The following is a 20516-nucleotide window of genomic DNA, read 5'->3' on the forward strand; positions in this document are numbered from 1 at the left end:
ACCTCATTTTTATTTGATGGCATTATATGAAGAATAAACTACAAAGGAAAATAACCAAATTTTAAAAATGCATTTCTTTGGAAGTTCTGTTTATAAAAAAAAAAATTTATACTGAAGGAGGTCCTTTCTCTTCTATTGTATGCTATGAACAAGTTTTTAAAAAGGAGGCTGCAAAGAGAGTAAAGGTCATTTATTTTTTGCATATGTATTTGTCATGGACCAATATATTCTAATTAAGCATTCAAACAATACAAAAATCCATCCATGAAAAAGGAAAACTCCCTTCGCTCCATCCTTCCCCAGCTTCATTCCCATTCTCGTAGGTAATCACCAGGAGAAGTTTGGTGTAGGTAGATCCATCTGGTCACTTTTCTGTGCATTTGCAAACATGTATGGATATTTATGATTTATGTGTACATACACATATGCCTTTATGTATCCCTTCTGAGTCACACACAAAACAGGATCTAGAAAATCTTTCCATATTAGTGTGTACCTCATTCACTTGAATGACTTTATGGCCTTTTGTAGATAATATACCATAAGTTATTGAACAATTATTCTATTGATGGGTGTTATGGAATTTGTAGTGTTTCATTAGGAAAGCAATGCTGCCTTGACTTTCTTTGTAAATATATCCTGACACATAGATGCCAGTATTTCTGTAATAGTCCCGTGAGTAGATTTGCTAGGTCACTGGCGATATATTTTTTACATTTTGGAAGATGTTATTCTGTAACCTGCAGTTTATGAGCATACCTGGTGTATCACCTTCATCAGCACTGGTGGGGCAGGACAGGGGTGGTGGTGAGGGGTCTATAGTCTAAAGAATGAACAATAATATCTTATTTCATTGATTTCTATACGGTTGGGTATCTTTACATATCTTTATTGACCATTTACGTTTTTTATTTACTTTTACTAGTTTTCTTTTGGGTGTCTCTTTCATATGGATTAGTAATTAGATATTACTTAGATATTGTGGATATTGGCTCTTTATTACATATGTTACTATACTTTGCCCCAATTTATTCTTAACTTTTTAACTTTTTTTAATGGTCTTTTATTTAACTCTTTGCATATTCAAATATGTCTGAATTGTTACTTTTACTTCATTGTTCTGTGTCTTATGGAGAAAGGCCAAGATTAGAAATCTATTATCTTCAGTTCTTATATATGCCTTTTTTTTTTTTAACTTAGATCTTTAATCCATTGGGCATTTATTTGGATATATGATTCAAGAGAGTAACTAACTTTACTTTGTTCTAAATCAGTAGTCAGTTGCCCCATTTATTTCCCCCTTGATGTGAAAGTCTTCTTTTATTTTTTTATTTTTTTTTTTTAATTTTTTTTTCAACGTTTATTTATTTTTGGGACAGAGAGAGACAGAGCATGAACGGGGGAGGGGCAGAGAGAGAGAGGGAGACACAGAATCGGAAACAGGCTCCAGGCTCTGAGCCATCAGCCCAGAGCCTGACGCGGGGCTCGAACTCACGGACCGCGAGATCGTGACCTGGCTGAAGTCGGACGCTTAACCGACTGCGCCACCCAGGCGCCCCGAAAGTCTTCTTTTAATATACACATGGATCAGTTCCTGGATTCTTTTTTTTTTTTTTTTTTTTTTAAGTGGGTCCTGCACCCAATGTGGGACTTGAACTAACAGCCCTGAGATCAAAAGTTGCATACTCCCCTGGCTGAGCCAGCCAGGTGCCCCCAGATTCTTTATTATGCTCTAGTGAGTTATTGTCTATCTTTGCACTGTGTCACACTGTTTAATTAGAATAGATTTGTGATGTGTTTTTATATCTGATGGCATATTTTTTCACCTTCAAAATTCCATTGGCTACTTTGCTGTATTTACTCATCTACAGAAATTTAGAGTGTACTTATTATATACTATAAAAGTCTATCGATATCTTTATTGTTTAAGTAAATATTAATAGATGTAAATAGGGATGAGCTGCATTTCAAGAGAAAATTATAGGCTTCTTTTTTTTTACGGTAACAAAGGTAAGCTTTAAAAGTTTTCCAAAAAATATATTGATTAACACTCTTTAAAATGTCTATCCAGATAAAGAAAAATTAAATATTCATAGCAGTAAGATAAATATGCCTTGCTTAAGTACTCTTTAAAACCTGGCAGCAAAGCAAATGTCTACTGCTATTTTTCCATTAATTTGTATTACATCATTGGAGTTACATTCCAATAGAGAAAAATTTTGGCTCTAAGACTTATAAAAATCTTGCTTATGATTTTCACATTGTTTTCAGTATTTCTTTTAAGAGGAAAAAGGTTTGGTAAACACTGCTGAGTTTAATCAAAATAATGCCAAAATATGATAATGTTTTGCATTTAGAAAATTGCTTATGTAGAAGATGGTGTTACTCTTAGCAGCAGTCACCCTTGGAGGGAGCATACAGGCTGCTGATCATTTCCTAGCCCTTTAAATGCAATCTAGATAGAGAGCAGCTCACTTATTAGCTCTCCTTATTAGTGGCAGACATTATCTCCTTATATCAAGTAAGCCTGCCATTCAAAACCTAAATCTGTTAACTCCCTGTGGATTTAGAGTGGTTAATAAAAGACAGCCCGGCTCCCTCTGCCCGAGCACCTTTTTATCCAGAGATAATCTCCCCCACAGTGATGTATCAGTCAACACTGGAAGGATCCATTCCCATAGAGAGAGCTTCCTTTGCTTCTGTATCTCTGGAGAGATTCACAAAAAGCTGATAACATTGGTTGCCTCTGGGGCGGAGGGTTGGTGGGTAGGGGCAGGCATGGGAAAAATTCACTCTTTGAATTTTTGAAATTCAAGAATTTATTATCAAAAACAAATACCTAAAAGAAAAATGAAAGCTCCATTCCCTAAGTTCTCTGTCTGTAAGTGAGGATACCATCATGGTAGCTTTCCTTGAATAATGTGCTGGCACTAAATTCGTTGTGACATTCCTGTTATTGGTGTACCCAGAAAACACCTCTGAAACCTCCATCATGGAATATATTCTGTGACATGTTGGATCTGTAGTGGTAAAGAATTGCAGTGATTCGCTCTTTCATCTAATTCCCCAAATTTCTCCCCGTGTATTTTGGATGGCTCTCTGGCGTTGCAATGCCTTCTGGGGCCATGTGACAAGGGGGAGGACTAGTGATCCCCGAGACAATTCATCCTGTGGCCTGAGAGGTACCAAGCTCTCACATTGGCTTCTTAGAACACTTGCTGCTTGTCTGGCCACATCGTCTATTTTCTGCCACCAGCAGCTTCCCGCCCAGGTCACTGTTCAAAATCCAGAAGACTGAAGGGCTGCGTATTATTTAATAGGATTATTGCATTCTGGAAGAAGACCACCATGGCGAAATAAAGCTGCTTCCCTTTCCATAGTAAATGGCATTTCCGAAATTTAAAATGATTTCCTAAATTATAAAGACAAATGGTATGAAAGGTCAAATTGTCGTTGAAAACTAAATTTTAAAATAGTTATAGGGGCGCCTGAGTGGCTCAGTCGGTTGAGTGTCCGACTTTGGCTCAGGTCATGATCTTGCGGTTCGTGGGTTCGAGCCCCGCGTCGGGCTCTGTGCTGACAGCTCGGAGCCTGGAGCCTGTTTCGGATTCTGTGTCTCCCTCTCTCTGACCCTCCCCTGTTCATGCTCTGTCTCTCTCTGTCTCAAAAATAAATAAACGTTTAAAAAAAAAATAGGGGCGCCTGGGTGGTGCAGTCGGTTAAGCGTCCGACTTCAGCCAGGTCACGATCTCGCGATCCGTGGGATCGAGCCCCTCGTCAGGCTCCGGGCTGGTGGCTCAGAGCCTGGAGCCTGTTTCCGATTCTGTGTCTCCCTCTCTCTCTGCCCCTCCCCCGTTCATGCTCTGTCTCTCTCTGTCCCAAAAATAAATAAACGTTGAAAAAAAAAATTAAAAAAAAAATAGTTACAGCTAGCTGAGGGGTAAGATTATGAGTCATTGTAATCTTCTTCTGGGTATTCTCTTTTCCAGAATTTTTTTGTATCCACATGGATTAGATTTATAATCAAGGGAGAATATTACTTTTAAAAAGTAAACTTTAAATTTAGTAATAAGTAAGAGTATTTTTTAGAGTGTGAGGTGTAAAATCCATGTATGTGATTTTATTAGCTTATAAATTATTTACTTGTTTTATTAAAGCAAAGAATCATTGAATTGACAGTCTTAGCATCAAAGTGAGTCTCAAGATCATTGGCATATTGTTAAGTGGAAAATCGGGATACTGATAAAGCTATGAATAGCAATAGTATGTTTTATTTAAAATTCAGATGGATAGAGGGGCGTCTGGGTGGCTTAGGCAGTGAAGCGTCTGCCTCATGATTTCAGCTCAGGTCATGATGTCACGGTTCATGGGATTGAGCCCCACATCAGGCTCTGCGCTGATAGTGCAGAGCCTGCTTGGGATTCTCTCTCTGTCTCTCTCTGTCTCTCTCTGTCTCTCTCTCTCTCTCTCTCTCTCTCTCTCTCTCCCCTCACCCCTATCCTACTTACTCTCTCCCTCAAAATAAATAAAGAAACTTAAAAAAAATTTTTTTAAATTCAGATGCATAGAAAAAAAGTAGGAAATAACATCCAAAAACTCTTAACTGTTTTTTTTTTTTTAATTTTTTTTCAACGTTTTTTATTTATTTTTGGGACAGAGAGAGACAGAGCATGAACGGGGGAGGGGCAGAGAGAGAGGGAGACACAGAACGGGAAACAGGCTCCAGGCTCTGAGCCATCAGCCCAGAGCCCGACGCGGGGCTCGAACTCACGGACTGCGAGATCGTGACCTGGCTGATGTCGGACGCTTAACCGACTGCGCCACCCAGGCGCCCCAAAAACTCTTAACTGTTTATTACAGAATGGAGTTATAGGCTTTTTTTTTTTTGTCTACTTTTCAAACACTCTTAATGTGGTTAGGTTGAGGTATGTCTGTGGGTGTGGGCATGTATATTTAAAGTGACTATCTCCTTCTATACCATTTTGAGTGATTACTATCCTATATAGATTTACAGATAAAGTAAACTGATTTTTCAACTTTTAGATACGCTTATCAAAATGTGACACGGCAAGAATTACACGTGGGACCCCAATCAAAATTAAATCAGGGGCGGGGCACCTGGATGGCTCAGTTGGTTAAGCCTCAGACTTCAGCTCAGGTCATGATCTCACAGTTTGTGAGTTTGTGAGGTTGAGCCCTGCATCGGACTCTGTGCAGACAGATCGGAACCTGTTGCTGCTTCGGATTCTGTGTCTCCCTCTCACTCTGCTCCTCCCCCACTCACACGTGTGCTCGTTATCTCTCTCTCTCTCTCTCTCTCTCTCTCTCTCAAAACTAAACATTGAAAATAAAAATCAAATTAAATAAGGGGTCCTCCACTGAGGAATGAGAAAGCTGCTTTTGCAGTGCTGTTCTCTTCCGTGGGTGCTCCATTTACCTGGACAGAACCTAAAAAGAGCTGCAGAAATGCAGCTTTAACCACCAGACTTGGAAGCAATTGGCTCAGTATTTGGAACAATAAAAGCCCATCCAGCATGTGATCTGGCTTCTCAGGTAGAACTAAGAGCTGTGGTTTAGGAGAACCTGCTCATGTTTAAAGCATATGTGCCACGACCTTGAAACCTTTTTAAATAAAGGAGAAATGCATTATTCAGGATTTCTGTATATATCAAACACGGAAGTATAGGAAAAGTACACACAAATTACATTTGAGAGTAATTTTATTATTTTCTATTATCTGAATGAATTTACAGGAAGGTGAGTAAGTTTGTATGTATTAATTTGTGGAGGAATCACCTTTATGGAAAAGAATGATCTTTACCTGAATCCCATGACTTAAAAATAGCTCCCCCTCTCGGGGCACCTGGGTGGCTCAGTCGGTTGAGTATCCAACTTCGGCTCAGGTCATGATCTCACGGTCCGTTGGGTTCGAGCCCCAGGTTGGGCTCTGGGCTGACAGCTCAGAGCCTGGAGCCTGCTTTGGATTCTGTGCCCCTCTCTCTGTGCCCTTCCCCCACTCATGCTCTGTCTCTCTCCCTCTCTCTCTCAAAAATAAACATTAAAAAATATTTTTTTAAATAACACCCCCTCTCATTCACTTCCTCTCAACAGTATGAAAATAAGAAAAATGTATTCCAGTTTTAATAAGAAAAACACGGGGGCGCCTGGGTGGCTCAGTGGGTTAAGCGTCCGACTTCAGCTCAGGTCACCATCTCGCGGTCCATGAGTTCGAGCCCCGCGTCGGGCTCTGGGCTGATGGCTCAGAGCCTGGAGCCTGCTTCCGATTCTGTGTCTCCCTCTCTCTCTACCCCTCCCCCGTTCATGCTCTGTCTCTCTCTGTCTCAAAAATAAAAACGTTAAAAAAATTTTTTTAAAAGAAAAGAAAAAAAATGTAGGTAACTTCAATTTTGAGTCCTAGGAGAGCTCAGAAAAAAAAGTGGACCAGGAGTTTCAGTGTACTTCAGGCACAATCACAATAAATCTATTTATTGCTCCATCAGTTGGAAGCCTAAAGCCAGAGAGGCAGACTTCTCAGGAGGTAAAGCTGAACTTCTCACATTTCAAAAATGAATGCAAACCATTGAGTTGTAACAAACGTGAGAGCAATTTGCATTTTTAGTACCTCTAACCAGAGAATTTTGGAGCTGAATTGGAAGAAAAGATGCCGCCTTTAAACAGAATATAGGGGGCGCCTGGGTGGCTCAGTCGGTTGAGCGACCGACTTCGGCTCAGGTCATGATCTCAAGGCTTGTGAGTTCGAGCCCCGCATGGGGCTTTGTGCTGACAGCTCAGAGCCTGGAGCCTGCTTCAGATTCTGTGTCTGTCTCTCTCTCTCTCTCTCTCTCTCTCTCTCTCTGCCCCTCCCCGCTCATGTTCTGTCTCTCTCTCTGTCAAAAATAAATAAACATTAAAAAAAAATAAATTAAAAAAACCCGGAATATAAATGTCCTTTTCTGATTGGATAGTGCAAGAAAATATATGAGGTTTTGTTTTTAGTTTTTGTTTTATTTGTTTGTTTATTTATTTATTTTTTACCAGATCTGGCAGTCCATATGAAGAGAGGGTACATTCTTTTTTTTTTTCAATTTTTTAATGTTTGTTTATTTTTGAGAGCGAGACAGAGACAGAGAATGAGTGGGGGAGGGGCAGAGAGAGAGGGAGACACAGAATCCAAAGAAGGCTCCAGGCTCTGAGCTGTCAGCACAGAGCCTGTTGCTGGGCTTGAATTTACAGGCTCTGAGACCATAATCTGCACCGAAGTCGGATGCTTAACCGACTGAACCCCCCAGGGCCCCCAGAGAGGGTACATTTCTGACCCCTGGCTTTGTTAGCATATTATTGCCTCTTATTGGTTGGTCACCTTCTTCTCTTCGCTGGACCTGGAAGCCATGCTGATGGCCTGTGAGCTTGCATGCAGTGCAAACGTGGAGTTCATTCTCTAATGGGACCCATGGGCAAATAGTGCCTGCAGGAAAAAACAAAAAAGCTTTATGGTGTCCTGCTAATTTCTGGAAATTAAAAGCAGAATGCTTTCTAGGAAAATGCTGGGCTTTAGAAGGTTTTACATCTCTTCTGCTCCACTGACTACTCACTTTGTTGTGCATTTCAATTATTAATTCACCTTCTTCATCCCACAGGCATTACCAGTGGGAAGACCTAGCCCGTCCTGTCATGTTTCCCCATGCTTGTCCTTTGAATCCCGTGAAAATTAGAGCATTGTGGAATGTCTGCTGTACAAAGCCCAGCAAATTAGGAGAGGGCTAAAATAATTGCTCACTTCGATGAGTTTGTCTTTAATTCCTAGAAAAGCTGAACTTTGATGGCTCAAGGTGTGAAGGTCCTGCAGGTGTAGTCTATTTGTCTGTATTGTCACGGCCCCCAGGGCACCCGCTTCCCTGGTGTGGTAAGGACAGTGCTTGTGTGTCCTGTGAGGAGGGAGGTTGTACTGCTCATTTCAACCCCAAGGACATCACTGGACTCGCTTTTCTAGTAATTGCAAAAAGTTTGTGCTGAGCCCATTGTCCTCGAGTTCCCTTTGTAGCAAAAGGCAGATGTTTTTGAGAGAACAGTGGCAATCAAAGTGTAGCCTGGGATGGGGAACAGGACTTTTCTCTGGTCAAAATTGATCAGAACTAACGGACAGATATAGAAATCTAACTGATTGCCTCTTCCATTACATTCCACCCAGAGGGCACCAAGAAGACCCTTTGAGTGAAAGTATGAGTGAAGGCATGTTTTGTTCTCACAGTCTGATGTAGGTTAGTTAATAATAGAGTCTGAAGCCTGGAGCCTCCACTTACCAGCTCTGTGCCTTGGGCACATGACTTAGCATCTCTCTGTCTGTTTCCACATCTGTACTGAGGGGATACAGAGGTCCATACCTCATAGGATTGTTTTGAAGATGAAACTAGGTAATAATATGTATAGCACTTGGACTTGTGCTGGACACAAAGTAAACATTAGTACTTTCAGCTGTTATTATCTACCTGTCTTTTATATTTTATATAAAAAGGTTGGTTTAAGAGGTTTTCAATTACTCTTTTGAAATATTTTTGTAGAATTTCTGTGTTTTTCTTCAAGTTATAGTTGACTCTTCCTAGAAAGCATGATGGAATGTCCTACCATATTGGGTATCGTAGATTAATATAAATGTAATTGTAGTTAATTAAGGGGGAGCCTCATGATTGGACTCTTCATTTATAAGAATTGTTTAAAGAAAGTTTATCAAATAATTTTCTAAATGCCAGTATAGATGTATTCAGGTTTTTATGCATTCCATAAGTATTGATTGAGCACATAGAGTGAGTCAGACTCTGTTCTGGACCCTGGGAATTTAGAACATGTCAAATAAAGTCCTCACTCTCACATGGTTATGTTCTACTGAGGAAGACAAACCATGACAAGTAAACAAATAAATAAAAATGATAATTTCAGTTTGTGCTAAGTACTATCAAGAAAATGTAAGGGTGCCTGGGTGGCTCAGTCAGTTAAAACATCGGACTCTTGATTTTGGCTCAAGTCATTACCTCACGGTTCGTGACTTGGAGCATTCTGTAGGATGTGTTAGCATCCTAACAGAGCCTGCTTAGGATTGTCTCTCTCTCTCTCTCTCTCTCTCTCCCTCCCTCCCTCCCTCTCCCTCTCTCTCCCTCCCTCCCTCCCTCTCTTTCTGCCCCTCCCCTGCTCTCTCACTCTCTCTCTCTCTCATAAATAAATAAATAAATAAATAAATAACATTTTTAAACAAAAGAGAATCTAACAGGATGCTATTGAAGGGACAAGAGCGAGTGTATAGATAGGATGACAATGAAAGGGGTGTCTTAGGGAATAAAACCTATTGTGTGATTTAGATGACAAGAGGAAGCTGTCAGCACTGTTGGGGGAGAGAAAAACATTCCACCCCCAAAGGGAACCAGCTGATTTCAAAGGCATAGCTAGTGCAAAGGGCCTGAGTTGGTAAGGATTTTGCATGACCAGAAGGCAAAAACAACACCCAGGTGACTAAAACAGGAACGTTGTCTCCCTGTAACCAATGTAGATTCACGTACCTCCCAAAGTTATGGCCAAGGCTGGCAGTAGGAATGGAACTCAAAGTGGATACATCCCTACTTTGGTCACAACAAGTTTGCTAACTTTGGAAAGCTTGGTATATCTTATTTTTATTTTGAGTTTTGGAAAGTCAAACATGCAAAAATAATATAACAAGCCCCATGCATCCATCATGCAGCTTTTCCAGTTATCAACTTATAACCAATCTTGCTTCAACTGTTCTTATGGCTTTAATTTTTCACTTTTTTCATGCTTTGATTTTACATGACAACATATTTTAAGTTGTCCAGTGTGCCAGATATCGTATTCCATGATTAAAAGTGATGAAAAGCAAGCCTTTCCTCCATGCCACACAATCTTAGTGGAGGCACACCTACATAAAGATTGTATACCGTGATAAGTAACTGGTATAAACCAAGGGTTATGGGAACACAGAAGAGAAAGGTGATTAATGCTTCCTTGAGAAATGGAAGAAAGGGAGTTTGGAGAACTCACAGAGTGAGATTGCAGGAGTTGGAGATGGGAAGGAAAATAGGACAAAAGGCAGAGCACAGAAGTGGAGAGTATTTGGGGGCTTAAAGTTTTTTTGTTTGTTTGGTTGGTTGGTTTTTGTTTTGTTTTGTTGTTTTTTGAGAGAGAGAGAGCGGGGGAGGGGCAGAGAAAGGAGGGCAGAGGATCTGAAGTGGGCTCTGCACAGACAGCAGGAAACCCAATTCGGGGCTCAAACTCAGGAACCGTGAGATCATGACCTGAGCCGAAGTCAGATGCTCAACCGACTGAACCATCCAGGCGTCCCCGGAAGTTAGGGTATTTTGGAAGTAGTAATAGAGATCTAGCTAGAAACATGGGTTGGGCCACATCCTGAAAGGCCTCAATCACTACTCTTAAGAAATTTAAATTTTATTTCATAGGGGAAGGTGAACAATACAATGATGTTAACAAAGAACTGGAAAGATCAGATTAGTGTTTATGATGATATTGCTAGTGACAATGTGGGGCACAGATTTGATCTCCACATCTCTGAGCCTGGGACAGGAAAATGAATTAGAAGACTCATTTATGAGGACCAGTGAACATTAGATTAGAGAAGACAAATGAAATACTAAATAGAATTGCATAAACTTTCTGTGTGGGACCACAGAAATGGGCTGAAGAGGTAGATCAGATAAAATGTTGTAGAGAAGATGACTTTTGACTCTGATCTTGAATATGAAAACATAGATGGGAAACGAAGGGAGAGGATTGCAATATTAGAGAACATAGCATGTGCACAAAAGCACAGGGCTCCAAAAACACAAGGAGGTTCAGGAACTCACATGGAAGGATGTGAAACCAGCTAACTAGCTAGCTAGCATGCCATTAAAACAGCACTAGCAAAAGATGGGGACACTTTAATGGACTCAAAGACCATCAGTCGAAGCAAGACTCGGTGACTGATGGGATATGGAGGGTGAAGAAGAGAAATGAGTTGCAAATCTGAGGGTCTTAGACTAAAAATCTTTTGAAAGGTAGATTGTTTAACAAGATGGAACGTGCCAGGGCAGATTTATAAGAAAAGACCATTTGTATAGTTGTGGATATGTTCAGTGGAACATTTAGATGGAAATGCCTGGCAGGTATTCGGAAATTCAGGGTAAGAAAGTAGATTTAGTGTCTTCAGTGGGAGGTGATGAGATGCTGAAGATAATGAAACAGTGACTATTTGTTGATGGTTTCCTTCTATAACTAAGAACCAGGTGTAATCAAATCCTGTATGAAACATCCCACTCAGCTCAGTACAGCTCACAGCATGATGCTTAAGATTTGCTATGTTTTGTATACTGATGGCTCTGTATCCTTGATGATATAACCAGAAAATTTTATAGAGGGGCTGTCTCTGCTTTCCAGCCTAACATTTGTAACAGTATTCTGTTATGCCAGTAATTTATAACAGTAATTCAGTTGGGAGATGTCTAGAGCTCCCTTTAATATAAACATTGCTGCACCTTATTCGGTTTACCAACTGCAGAGTGTATTTCTATACCATAGACTCACAGAGTTTCTGTTTCTTCTGTCAGGTTTCACCGTCCATAAAGAAGTGTGAGACTCTGGAAACATAGACTGGTCATCTTTGGGGGAAGCCTCTCTTCCTGAAAACCTGATATTGCACTGGGATTTGAATGTGTGTGTTTCCGTTTAATTGGGGAAGGAAGTGTATGGAAAGTGCTCCCCACCTATACAGCCCAGATAGGGCCAACAAGCAAAGAGACAGGTGCAGTGACTCTGCTGTCCAGCATGTGTATTGATGGTAAGCAACACCATGGTTATACCAGTTATTCTCCATCAGGAGTTTTAATCAAGGAAGATGAGCAGAAGACAATCGCTGGGTCCCTGTTACCAGAAAGCCAAATTGTAGAGTGCGGGTTAAAGAGAAATGGGGACTGGAATTGCTGGGCACTGGAAAGGGGTAGGGGTTGAAAATCAGAAAAGAAGAGAAATATTTCATTATGTTAATGAAGAAAAGAAAAAAAAAATCAAGGCATAAATATTTTTGAAGTAGGCTTTTGGTAGCTGAGAACTTATTAAGGGATTTTGGAATCTAATCACCCAATGTGGATTCCTTAAAGACCGGATCCTAGAAGAATATTCCTGTTTCACCGTTATGTTGGTGCAGTATAGTACCATTATTTTATGTTGTGCCAGTGAATCCAATTGCCAGAAATAAGTCTGAGTGTTTTCATGCATCTTTTTCTTAAATGCAAGAGACGTTTATTGACTCTTAACAAGCATGCCTGCCCAAATTTTGTTGCATGTTTCAAGTAACATAGCTATATACACACTTTTTATTTTTTTATACTCCTTATCTAATGTACCAGACTTCTACAAGGATAACAGGACTGGGAATAAAGTCAGATGAATGTGACCCTGTAAATCTGTAGGAAGCTCTAGAAATAAATCTTTTGGTCTTTCCCTAGCTTGATTATCTTCAAAGTCAAAGCAACCATGCTTGATCTAAGGAAGATAATATTGACAATCACAACACCTTTTTCAAAAAAAAAAAAAATCTGAATCCAAAGTTAAAACTTAAATGCAAGTGTTCTGCCAGCAGTTATGTCTGAGTGGGCATGGAAAGGACTACTCATTTTCAAGGCTGCATTAAGTTGGATTGCTGCTATTAAAAAAATTAAGTACATGGATCAAAAAAATACTCATCCATAGGCTTAAAAGAACACAGGGAATTTCCGCTAAGTGGCGAGTGAGGAGGACCTCATTTTATATTCAAAGAGTCTGCAGATTACATCCGTAAATATAGCATTGACTTTCAGTGCAAAAGAATCAGTGAGCTTAAAGTTTGAAAGGTTTCTCTGGGAGTCTACACTCAGTATTGAGACACCCTCAATTGCCATCTTGCCGTTTTTCATGGAGTCACAGACACAGCATGGCTTCTGCTCCCAAACACATATGATCAGATGTAAATACCCCTTGCATTTAATTGTTCTTTCATGATTGTTTTGTGCTCCTTGTATTAAAAACACATGAGACATATAATAACAAGACAGGACACGGTAGACTTTATTTTATTCTCAGCGCTCAGGCTGAAATTTTCTGAAATGTTTCTGGTTCATAATATGGAAGACTGTAATTTGCAATTTCAACCAAAATAGCAAACATTTAATCTGGGGGATAAGTTTGGATCCTGTCGTTCATTTGTATTTTACAGAACCACTTGAAATTGAATGATTTTGCTTACAAATAAAAACTTTTAGCCCCAGTTGGCCTATTACAAAAAGCTGGGACCATTTTATAACCAAGAAAAGAAGTTGCCCTTCTTCCTGCACTCAGCTGTGTGCACTAAAAAACCTAGATTCTTCACTGTTGTCATTTTAGTACTAGTACAAGATGAACTTTTGCTTTTGAAGAAAAAAAAAATTCTGCATGCCCAAGTGTTTTTTCTTTCTGGCTGAAAGGTTTGCCCGTGTCACGGTGCTTCAATCCAGCCATGGGCATTAAGTTAGTGCTGATTCTTGCCCAAGTCCTCCCTTTCCTTATAACATTATGAGATGATCACTTTTGTGTCTTGGGAAAAAGTCCAAGGAATGTAATGTTATTTTAATTTTCTAATCTTTAAATATTACCTTAATTTCTAGTCACAAGGCCTCTATAAAATGCTAAATATAAGACATTTATCACTGTTTTGGCACTCGAGATACAGGTCATGGCAAGTCTCTATTTGGTTGATGAAAGGAACAATTTTTTCCCCATTCGTGGTGCCTGTGATGCAGTTTTTAAATAATCTACAATGAGATGCACCCAGTTCAAAAATGACACTCTGGTCCTTCAGTATACTGTCTCGCTAGTACGATAGGTCAGATTTATGAACTACTCATACTTTTTCTTCATACCGATTGACACATTTAGAGAAAAGTTTACAAGTTAGAGAGAAATGAAAAAGCCAAAAATACTAGCACCGCTAGTCTAATATTTAAGAACCACCAATTATGTCATGAGAATGATTCTTTAAATAAAAAGCTGTGGAAACAATCGAAGGGTTATGAGCTAACCTGTATTTTGCAGAATAAGGTTCTATATTAATAGCTAATTTGAGGAGACGGAAACACTGCATATTCACCTGGCAGCCCATCCAGAGGTCTCTTGTCTGGAAGACCCAAAAGAATGCAAAGTTGTGGACCACCCTATGCCCAATGCCAGCACTTCTGCTGTCCAACCAATAAGCTGCAATTCTATGAAGAAAATAAATATGTGCACGAATCGGGCTGTTGTAGCACAAACCAGGCTGTTCCCTACTTAACGTGAGACATTAGGCTGACATAGAGGAAATGAGTTTTCCTGAGTCCCCAAGATATGATTAGGGAAGCAAACAAACCCATATCCAGGAAGATCCCAGGCAGGAAAGAACAAGACAGACTGTAAAACACAAAGGGACCATCTCGGTCTTTTGAAAAATCAAGCAAAAGAGCATTAACATTAAGGTTGTGAGAAGACGCCATGGGCTTTATCAGCTTCTCCATGGTCTGACAAAATTAGTCCTCTGGTGATCAGAGTGAATTTAAAGCAGCCCTGCCTGATAATTCCCTGTGTATGTGAAATGTCTTGCATTTTTTATGTTTGATATGATTTACCTTTATGTTAATTCCTTAAATTATTTAAACTAAATCTATAATATTCAGAGGACCATTTTGGGTATCTGAATAGCTGTTCTAAGTGGAAGAAAAAGCAAACTCATCCATCTTCTCTGATTTACCCAGAAAAGCAGACTTTCTGGTTTCATTTTCATCTCCTTTATTAGCATAATGATTGTAGTCACTTATCTTTCTCTAACGTTAGTAAATATATTTCTGTTAGAAACTTCTGAAATGTAAGTGGAAATCTATTTAAGACAGTAAAGGAATTGAATGCACCCTTGAAAGTCATCAAATATTGAAAATGAGAGATAATTTCTTAAAACCTGTAATTTGGGTTTCACACCCTGCAGTTAATTCAGTGCTGCATTGGTACTTTGAAAACATACAGTAGCTTACACTTAAAAGAGAAAACAGTCTGCATTAACGCTGCGTATCCTGATACATACCACGTTTTAACACGTAACAGGCGTTGTGTTTATACTCAACAGTCAGACACAGCTTGCAAAAATGATACCGTATTCGCAATAGAAGACAACTTTGCCTACCACATAGTTGTAGGTGCACATTTAAAGAGTGAAAATGCTCTATTCCTCCTTTCTTGCTCAAAAATTTCTTCAGTTTATTATTCTTTAAGTGGTCCCAGCAGCACATTAAACATAGTGAGAAGCCTTCCTCAAAAATAGGTGAGATGGAAGAAATATACGATTATGTCATTTTCATCAATATGGTAGCTGAAGCATTTCTAAATTCCAGCTATATTATTACCCCTAACCTTACTAGTGAAAGTATATAATTTGTGACAGGAATTAATTTCTTCACATCATTGGAGTATGTTGTGAGCAGTAAGGAGCCACTAGGATGCAGTTTATTTGCAGAGTTGTCCCTTGGCCTCTTGAAATGGGTTATGTTCCACTATTGAGTATTTGCTGTCTTCTTATTGGCAGGATGTATCACACTGTTTTGCTTGGCAAAGCAGAATGAACTTCTGGAACTGAAATATGTCCTAGAGGGGAATGCCATGGCAAAAGTCATCATCAAATTAATAGGACCATTTTTCTGAGAGAAAACTTATCTTTAGGTAGTTCAAATTCAGATTTCCAAGAGCTTGGCAGTGACCAAAGGCTGGTGGGGACAAAGGTAGAATACTCCCAAACCATTCTCACTTTCACTTTCCTTTTACTTTCGGTAATAATTAAGCATAAGCTTTATATGAAAATGGGAACCACCATCACATTTCTAGAAACCAATGGAAGCATATCTCATAAGGTCATTTCAAATTAACAAATCTCATATACATTCTGCAAGATTTCTGGCATAAAATAAAATAAAATAAAATAAAATAAAATAAAATAAAATAAGAGAATCCTGTGGCAGCTATTCTCACCAAAAACCAACCCTACCGGCGAGGGTCATTTTTAGCAATGCTAGGATTTACTGCACAAAAAATGTCATCCAGCTTGTCACGTTGCTCGTGCAAGGTGCCCCTATGTGCAGAGCACTGTTGATCAGTGTTTCTCAGTGAGGGTGCCTTTGACATTTGGAGCTGGGCAATTCTTTGTTTACAGAAATATTCCCCACGTTGCAAGACGTTTAGTATCCTAAGCCCCTGCTAACTAAATGCCAGTAGCATGCCCAGTCACTGTAAAACCAAAAGTCAGAAGCCCTCCCCAGTGTTCAAATGCCCTCCTAAGGCCGTACCACCTTCCGTGAATACCCCTGTCTAGTGCGGTTTGAGGACACACAGGGAAACTACCTATTTCAAAATATCGTCCTGACTGCCTTGCATTACTTTGGGCCCTGAACAGTTTCCTTCCCTTTTATTTTTCAAGGTTTCTGCTCCAGGGAAGCTTTAGTTTGCCAGTTCTTCAGGGAGGAGGTTGTCTGGCAGCCTTGGCAGTTCGAGCGGGCATAGTCACTTGGCTGGTCCCTCTTCTGTTCAGGAGAAATTTCAGATGAAACAAAGTTTCTTCTCGGTTTTGGTCTCACAGTTTCACTTCAGAACTACACTGTTGATCACAATCTTTGTCAGTGTCATGAGGATTGAATTCTACGGCTTAATACACAACTAACAATCCACATAAACAAAGCCTGTGGTCCATGAAAATCACTGGTAGATTTCACCTGGTAAGGTACATCCCTTGAGTTACAAAGTAGTCACCTCTTTCCCCTCTTAAAAGAGCATTTAATCTACATGCGAATGCTTGAATTCTCCCTGTATAAACATAGTCATGCAGTTCAATTTTACTAAAATTCTGAAGTATGAAGGAAGCGTGGATTAACTGGATGGCATATGTATTGTTCCTACTTCGATGATGGTCATACACAAAACAAGATGAATTTTACCTAGGTGAAACATTATTAAACTATGCGAACGATACATAAACATACTTATTCTCTGTCACTTTTTATCACCAAAACTGAGTAGTAAATATGTCCTGAAATAATATGCATGAATGGTGGCTTATAGAATGGAATAATTTAGCCACTAAAATTTTTTTAAATATTAAAATTTCTAAATAATCTTTTTTGAGACAGAGCAACTCAGAGTCGATAAAGGTGATTATATTGTGAAGATTTAGATGGTGCTTAAGAATTCTTAGCTTGTTAAATACCAGTATTTTTTTTTTCTTTTTAAGAATAAATTAAAGGGAGTAAATGAGGCAGAATGCCACTGCACCCTCAGGTCAATTTCATGATATATTAAAATGCCAATAATATTTGTGCCACTTGCCAATTTAGGGGACTTTTCCCTTACTGGATGCTTTTATTATAGTTTAACTGTATCATTACATTGCTTAGAGAGCCTTCACAAAGAGATGTCACCATTGCAGTGCTAACTAGCATTTGAAAACAATCCGAATAAATCTAGGGTCAAACCACTTTCATTACTTAAAATATAGGCACTAATTTTTATTTTTATTTTTTTTAATATTTCTTCTGTGGCTTAGAAATGTGCCAGTGTTCCAAACATTCTGTACCAGTTTCACCAGATGTAGTACCTAGCAAAAACCTAACCTGTCATTTTTTTCTGTGTTAATAGTGACCTTCAAATAAAGCACTATATGCATTCTTTTGTTATTTCAAGCTTTGGTTTAAGTGGTTAAGAGTGGTAAGCTGTGATCATTATCAGACTGACTGAATGATTCCTGATTTCCAGTGAGTGATCTAATTCTACATATGACACAGGTACAATATCTGTGAGTTGTAAATAACTGGAACTATACACTGATTAACATGACAGTTTCTCTTTTTGTTGTTGTTGTTCTTGATCTGTACTGTATTATAGTATGTGGGTAGAAATACCTCCAAGTATACACAGATATGTATATGTATTCCACTATTGCAACCTGAAAGACAGACTATGTATTATCTTTTTTTATTCCTTACTGGTGTTTGTGTTATTTAAAAAGCAAAATTATGCTCTACTTAGTTGTATAATATTATAGGATACTTTGCTGTGCACAATTCCAAGTGCCTTAGAACATTGTTTAGCTTTCTTAAGTATATATAAATGCATATATGTATAAAATTGGGAAAAGTTACCTCAATAAAATCATTGGGAAATCCCCAACTTTAGTTTCTTCCAATTCTATTGTATTGAGATAGTGCTCGGTATTTTTTAATTAAAAGCTCACTGAGTTCTCCCCTGTAAAGCAAGAATAAGATAGTTCTTCTAATTGTTTATTATTCCAACTGCACCTAATTCAAAGATTTCTGTATGTAAGGTCTTGTGATTTGTACTTTTTATTTAAAATATCTAAGAATTACTGCGCGAAACAGCAACTTACAGTATATTTTTAAAACTTGCTTTTTTTTTTTATATCTGAGGATATTTGATGTTGATGTTTTTATTGACATTATACTGTGTAAAAATAAAAGCTAGTCCCTTTAGAGTTTATAATACAGAAAATAAACATACTTCCTCATTATGCTTACTATTTAATGTATTATAAGCAAAGAGAGGTTGGCAGCATATTTTGGCCAAAAAAGGAATTGGAATATATTTATCACTTTTTCAACAGTGGTTACAAATTGTAACTTAGCCTCCCTCAACTCTGGGATAAGGGCAAAGGTATGAGAGGAAAGTTGACAAGCAATTTGTGTATCATTATCCTAGATACAAGATATATAAGAGAAGACTGGGACTAAAAAGATTCTTTAAAAAAATTTTTTAATGTTTATTTTTGAGACAGACAGCCATGAGTGAGGAAGGGGCACAGAGAGAGGGAGACACAGAATCCAAAGCAGGCTCCAGGCTCTGAGCTGTCAGCACAGAGCCCGATGTGGGGCTCAAACTCACAGTGAGATCATGACCCAAGCTGAAGTCGGATGCTCAACCAACTGAGCCACCCAGGCTCCCTGGGACTAAAAATTTGTAAAGTAAGTTTGAAAAACTGTCCCGAAGTATGCTATTAAAACTTAGCTATACATCCCCAAGGTAAATATAATAGTTCAACAAGTACTTCCCATTTTTGCTCACACTAAACTAGGGTCTACATTGAAGCATTAATTTCTAAAACCCAGTAGAGGTAAGAAATAGGTAATTTTTTTTTTTCATTTTACATAACACCATGATGGCATCAGATTTATTGTGATTGTCTCTTTGCTGGACTCCAACTCAGACATCTGTATGGAGTGGCTGTCACTATGCTGCTGTCCACATGGAAGCCAAGTCCTTGCTCATTTTATGGCTTTTGAACTCTGCCCTTTAACAGGTGGTCACTAAGAGTAGAACACATGAAACTCTAGAGAAAAGCTAAGAACCTAAAATTTGTGTGAAGGCTTTTTTGCTCTTTTGCCAAAAACAGGTACCATTTATAGGGTTTTAAGGAGAAAAGCTGTAGATAACTTTTCACAATTAGAAAAATATCCTAAGGTGGAGAGAACTTGCATTTCAATGCTTGTTAACTCAAGGATTTGTTCCTGGGTGGACTTTTGACCTCAGCTAGCCCAGGTCACTCTGAAATAGGAAGCACTCAACATTTGGAAGAATTTGCCCCTAATTATCAGGTAGGCATACTCAGCAGCTCAACCTTAAGTTATAAGTCATCTTCTCCATTGTCAATTTAAATCTGTTACCTCTTTACGTTCAGCCCCTTGATTACCTCTGAAATCTTGGTCTTTGCCTGAGTCTTCCCCAACCAATCCGTTCTTAATCCTGCTACCACATTATTCTTCCTAAAGGATAGGCCTCATATAATTCCTTCTTAGAACTTTCCAGTGAGTCCCCTCTGCCTACTGAATACCTCCCAGGTGCTTCAAGCTAGCCCTCAACATCTTCTGTGGTTTCACCATAGACCACAGTTCCAGATTATTCTTTTATTCCTCACTCGGGCCTAAGTGAGTGAAACTCGTTTTCCAAATAAATACATCATGCATTCTTCCAACATCACAACTTTGCTTAATTGCCATTCCCTCGAGCTAGAATTGTCTCCTCTTTATTAACATCCACCCATCCTTCTAGGAAGGGCTCAAATGTCTTCTCCAGCTATTGCATTGTAGTTTCTTTAAAGTGTTCAACACCAGGGGCTCTTGGGTGGCTCAGTCTGTTAAGCATCTGACTTCTGGCTCTGGTGATGATCTCACGGTTCATGGGTTTGATCCCTGTGTTGGGCTCTGTGCTGACAGCTCGGAACCTGGAGCCTGCTTTGGATTCTGTGTCTCCCTCTCTCTCTGCCCCCTCATACTCTGTCTGTCTGTTTCTCTCAAAAATAAAGGGATGGAAGACTAAAGAGCTTAACAATGGCTAAATTTTGAAGGTCCTTCTAACCTTTCTAAAAGAGTTTGAAATTTATTCTTAAGACGAAGAATTTTAAGCTCAGGGGCAACATCCTCAGATTTGCC

General features: G+C 39.0%; 1 protein-coding gene across 4 annotated transcripts in view; it reads left to right on the plus strand.

Annotated features, from left to right (window-relative positions):
* PHACTR2 (phosphatase and actin regulator 2) overlaps positions 1–18248 on the plus strand; it is a 135746-nt gene extending 117498 nt beyond the window's left edge. For all 4 annotated transcript variants that reach the window (XM_030316499.2, XM_030316500.1, XM_030316501.1 and 1 more), the window contains one exon: positions 11607–18248. In XM_030316499.2, the coding sequence (XP_030172359.1) occupies positions 11607–11622 (16 nt within the window). In that variant the 3' untranslated portion in view covers positions 11623–18248. The remainder of the gene's footprint in view (positions 1–11606) is intronic.
* Positions 18249–20516: the final 2268 nt, after the last annotated feature.

The sequence above is a fragment of the Lynx canadensis genome, chromosome B2 (genome assembly GCF_007474595.2).
Source record: "Lynx canadensis isolate LIC74 chromosome B2, mLynCan4.pri.v2, whole genome shotgun sequence".
NCBI lineage: Eukaryota > Metazoa > Chordata > Mammalia > Carnivora > Felidae > Lynx > Lynx canadensis.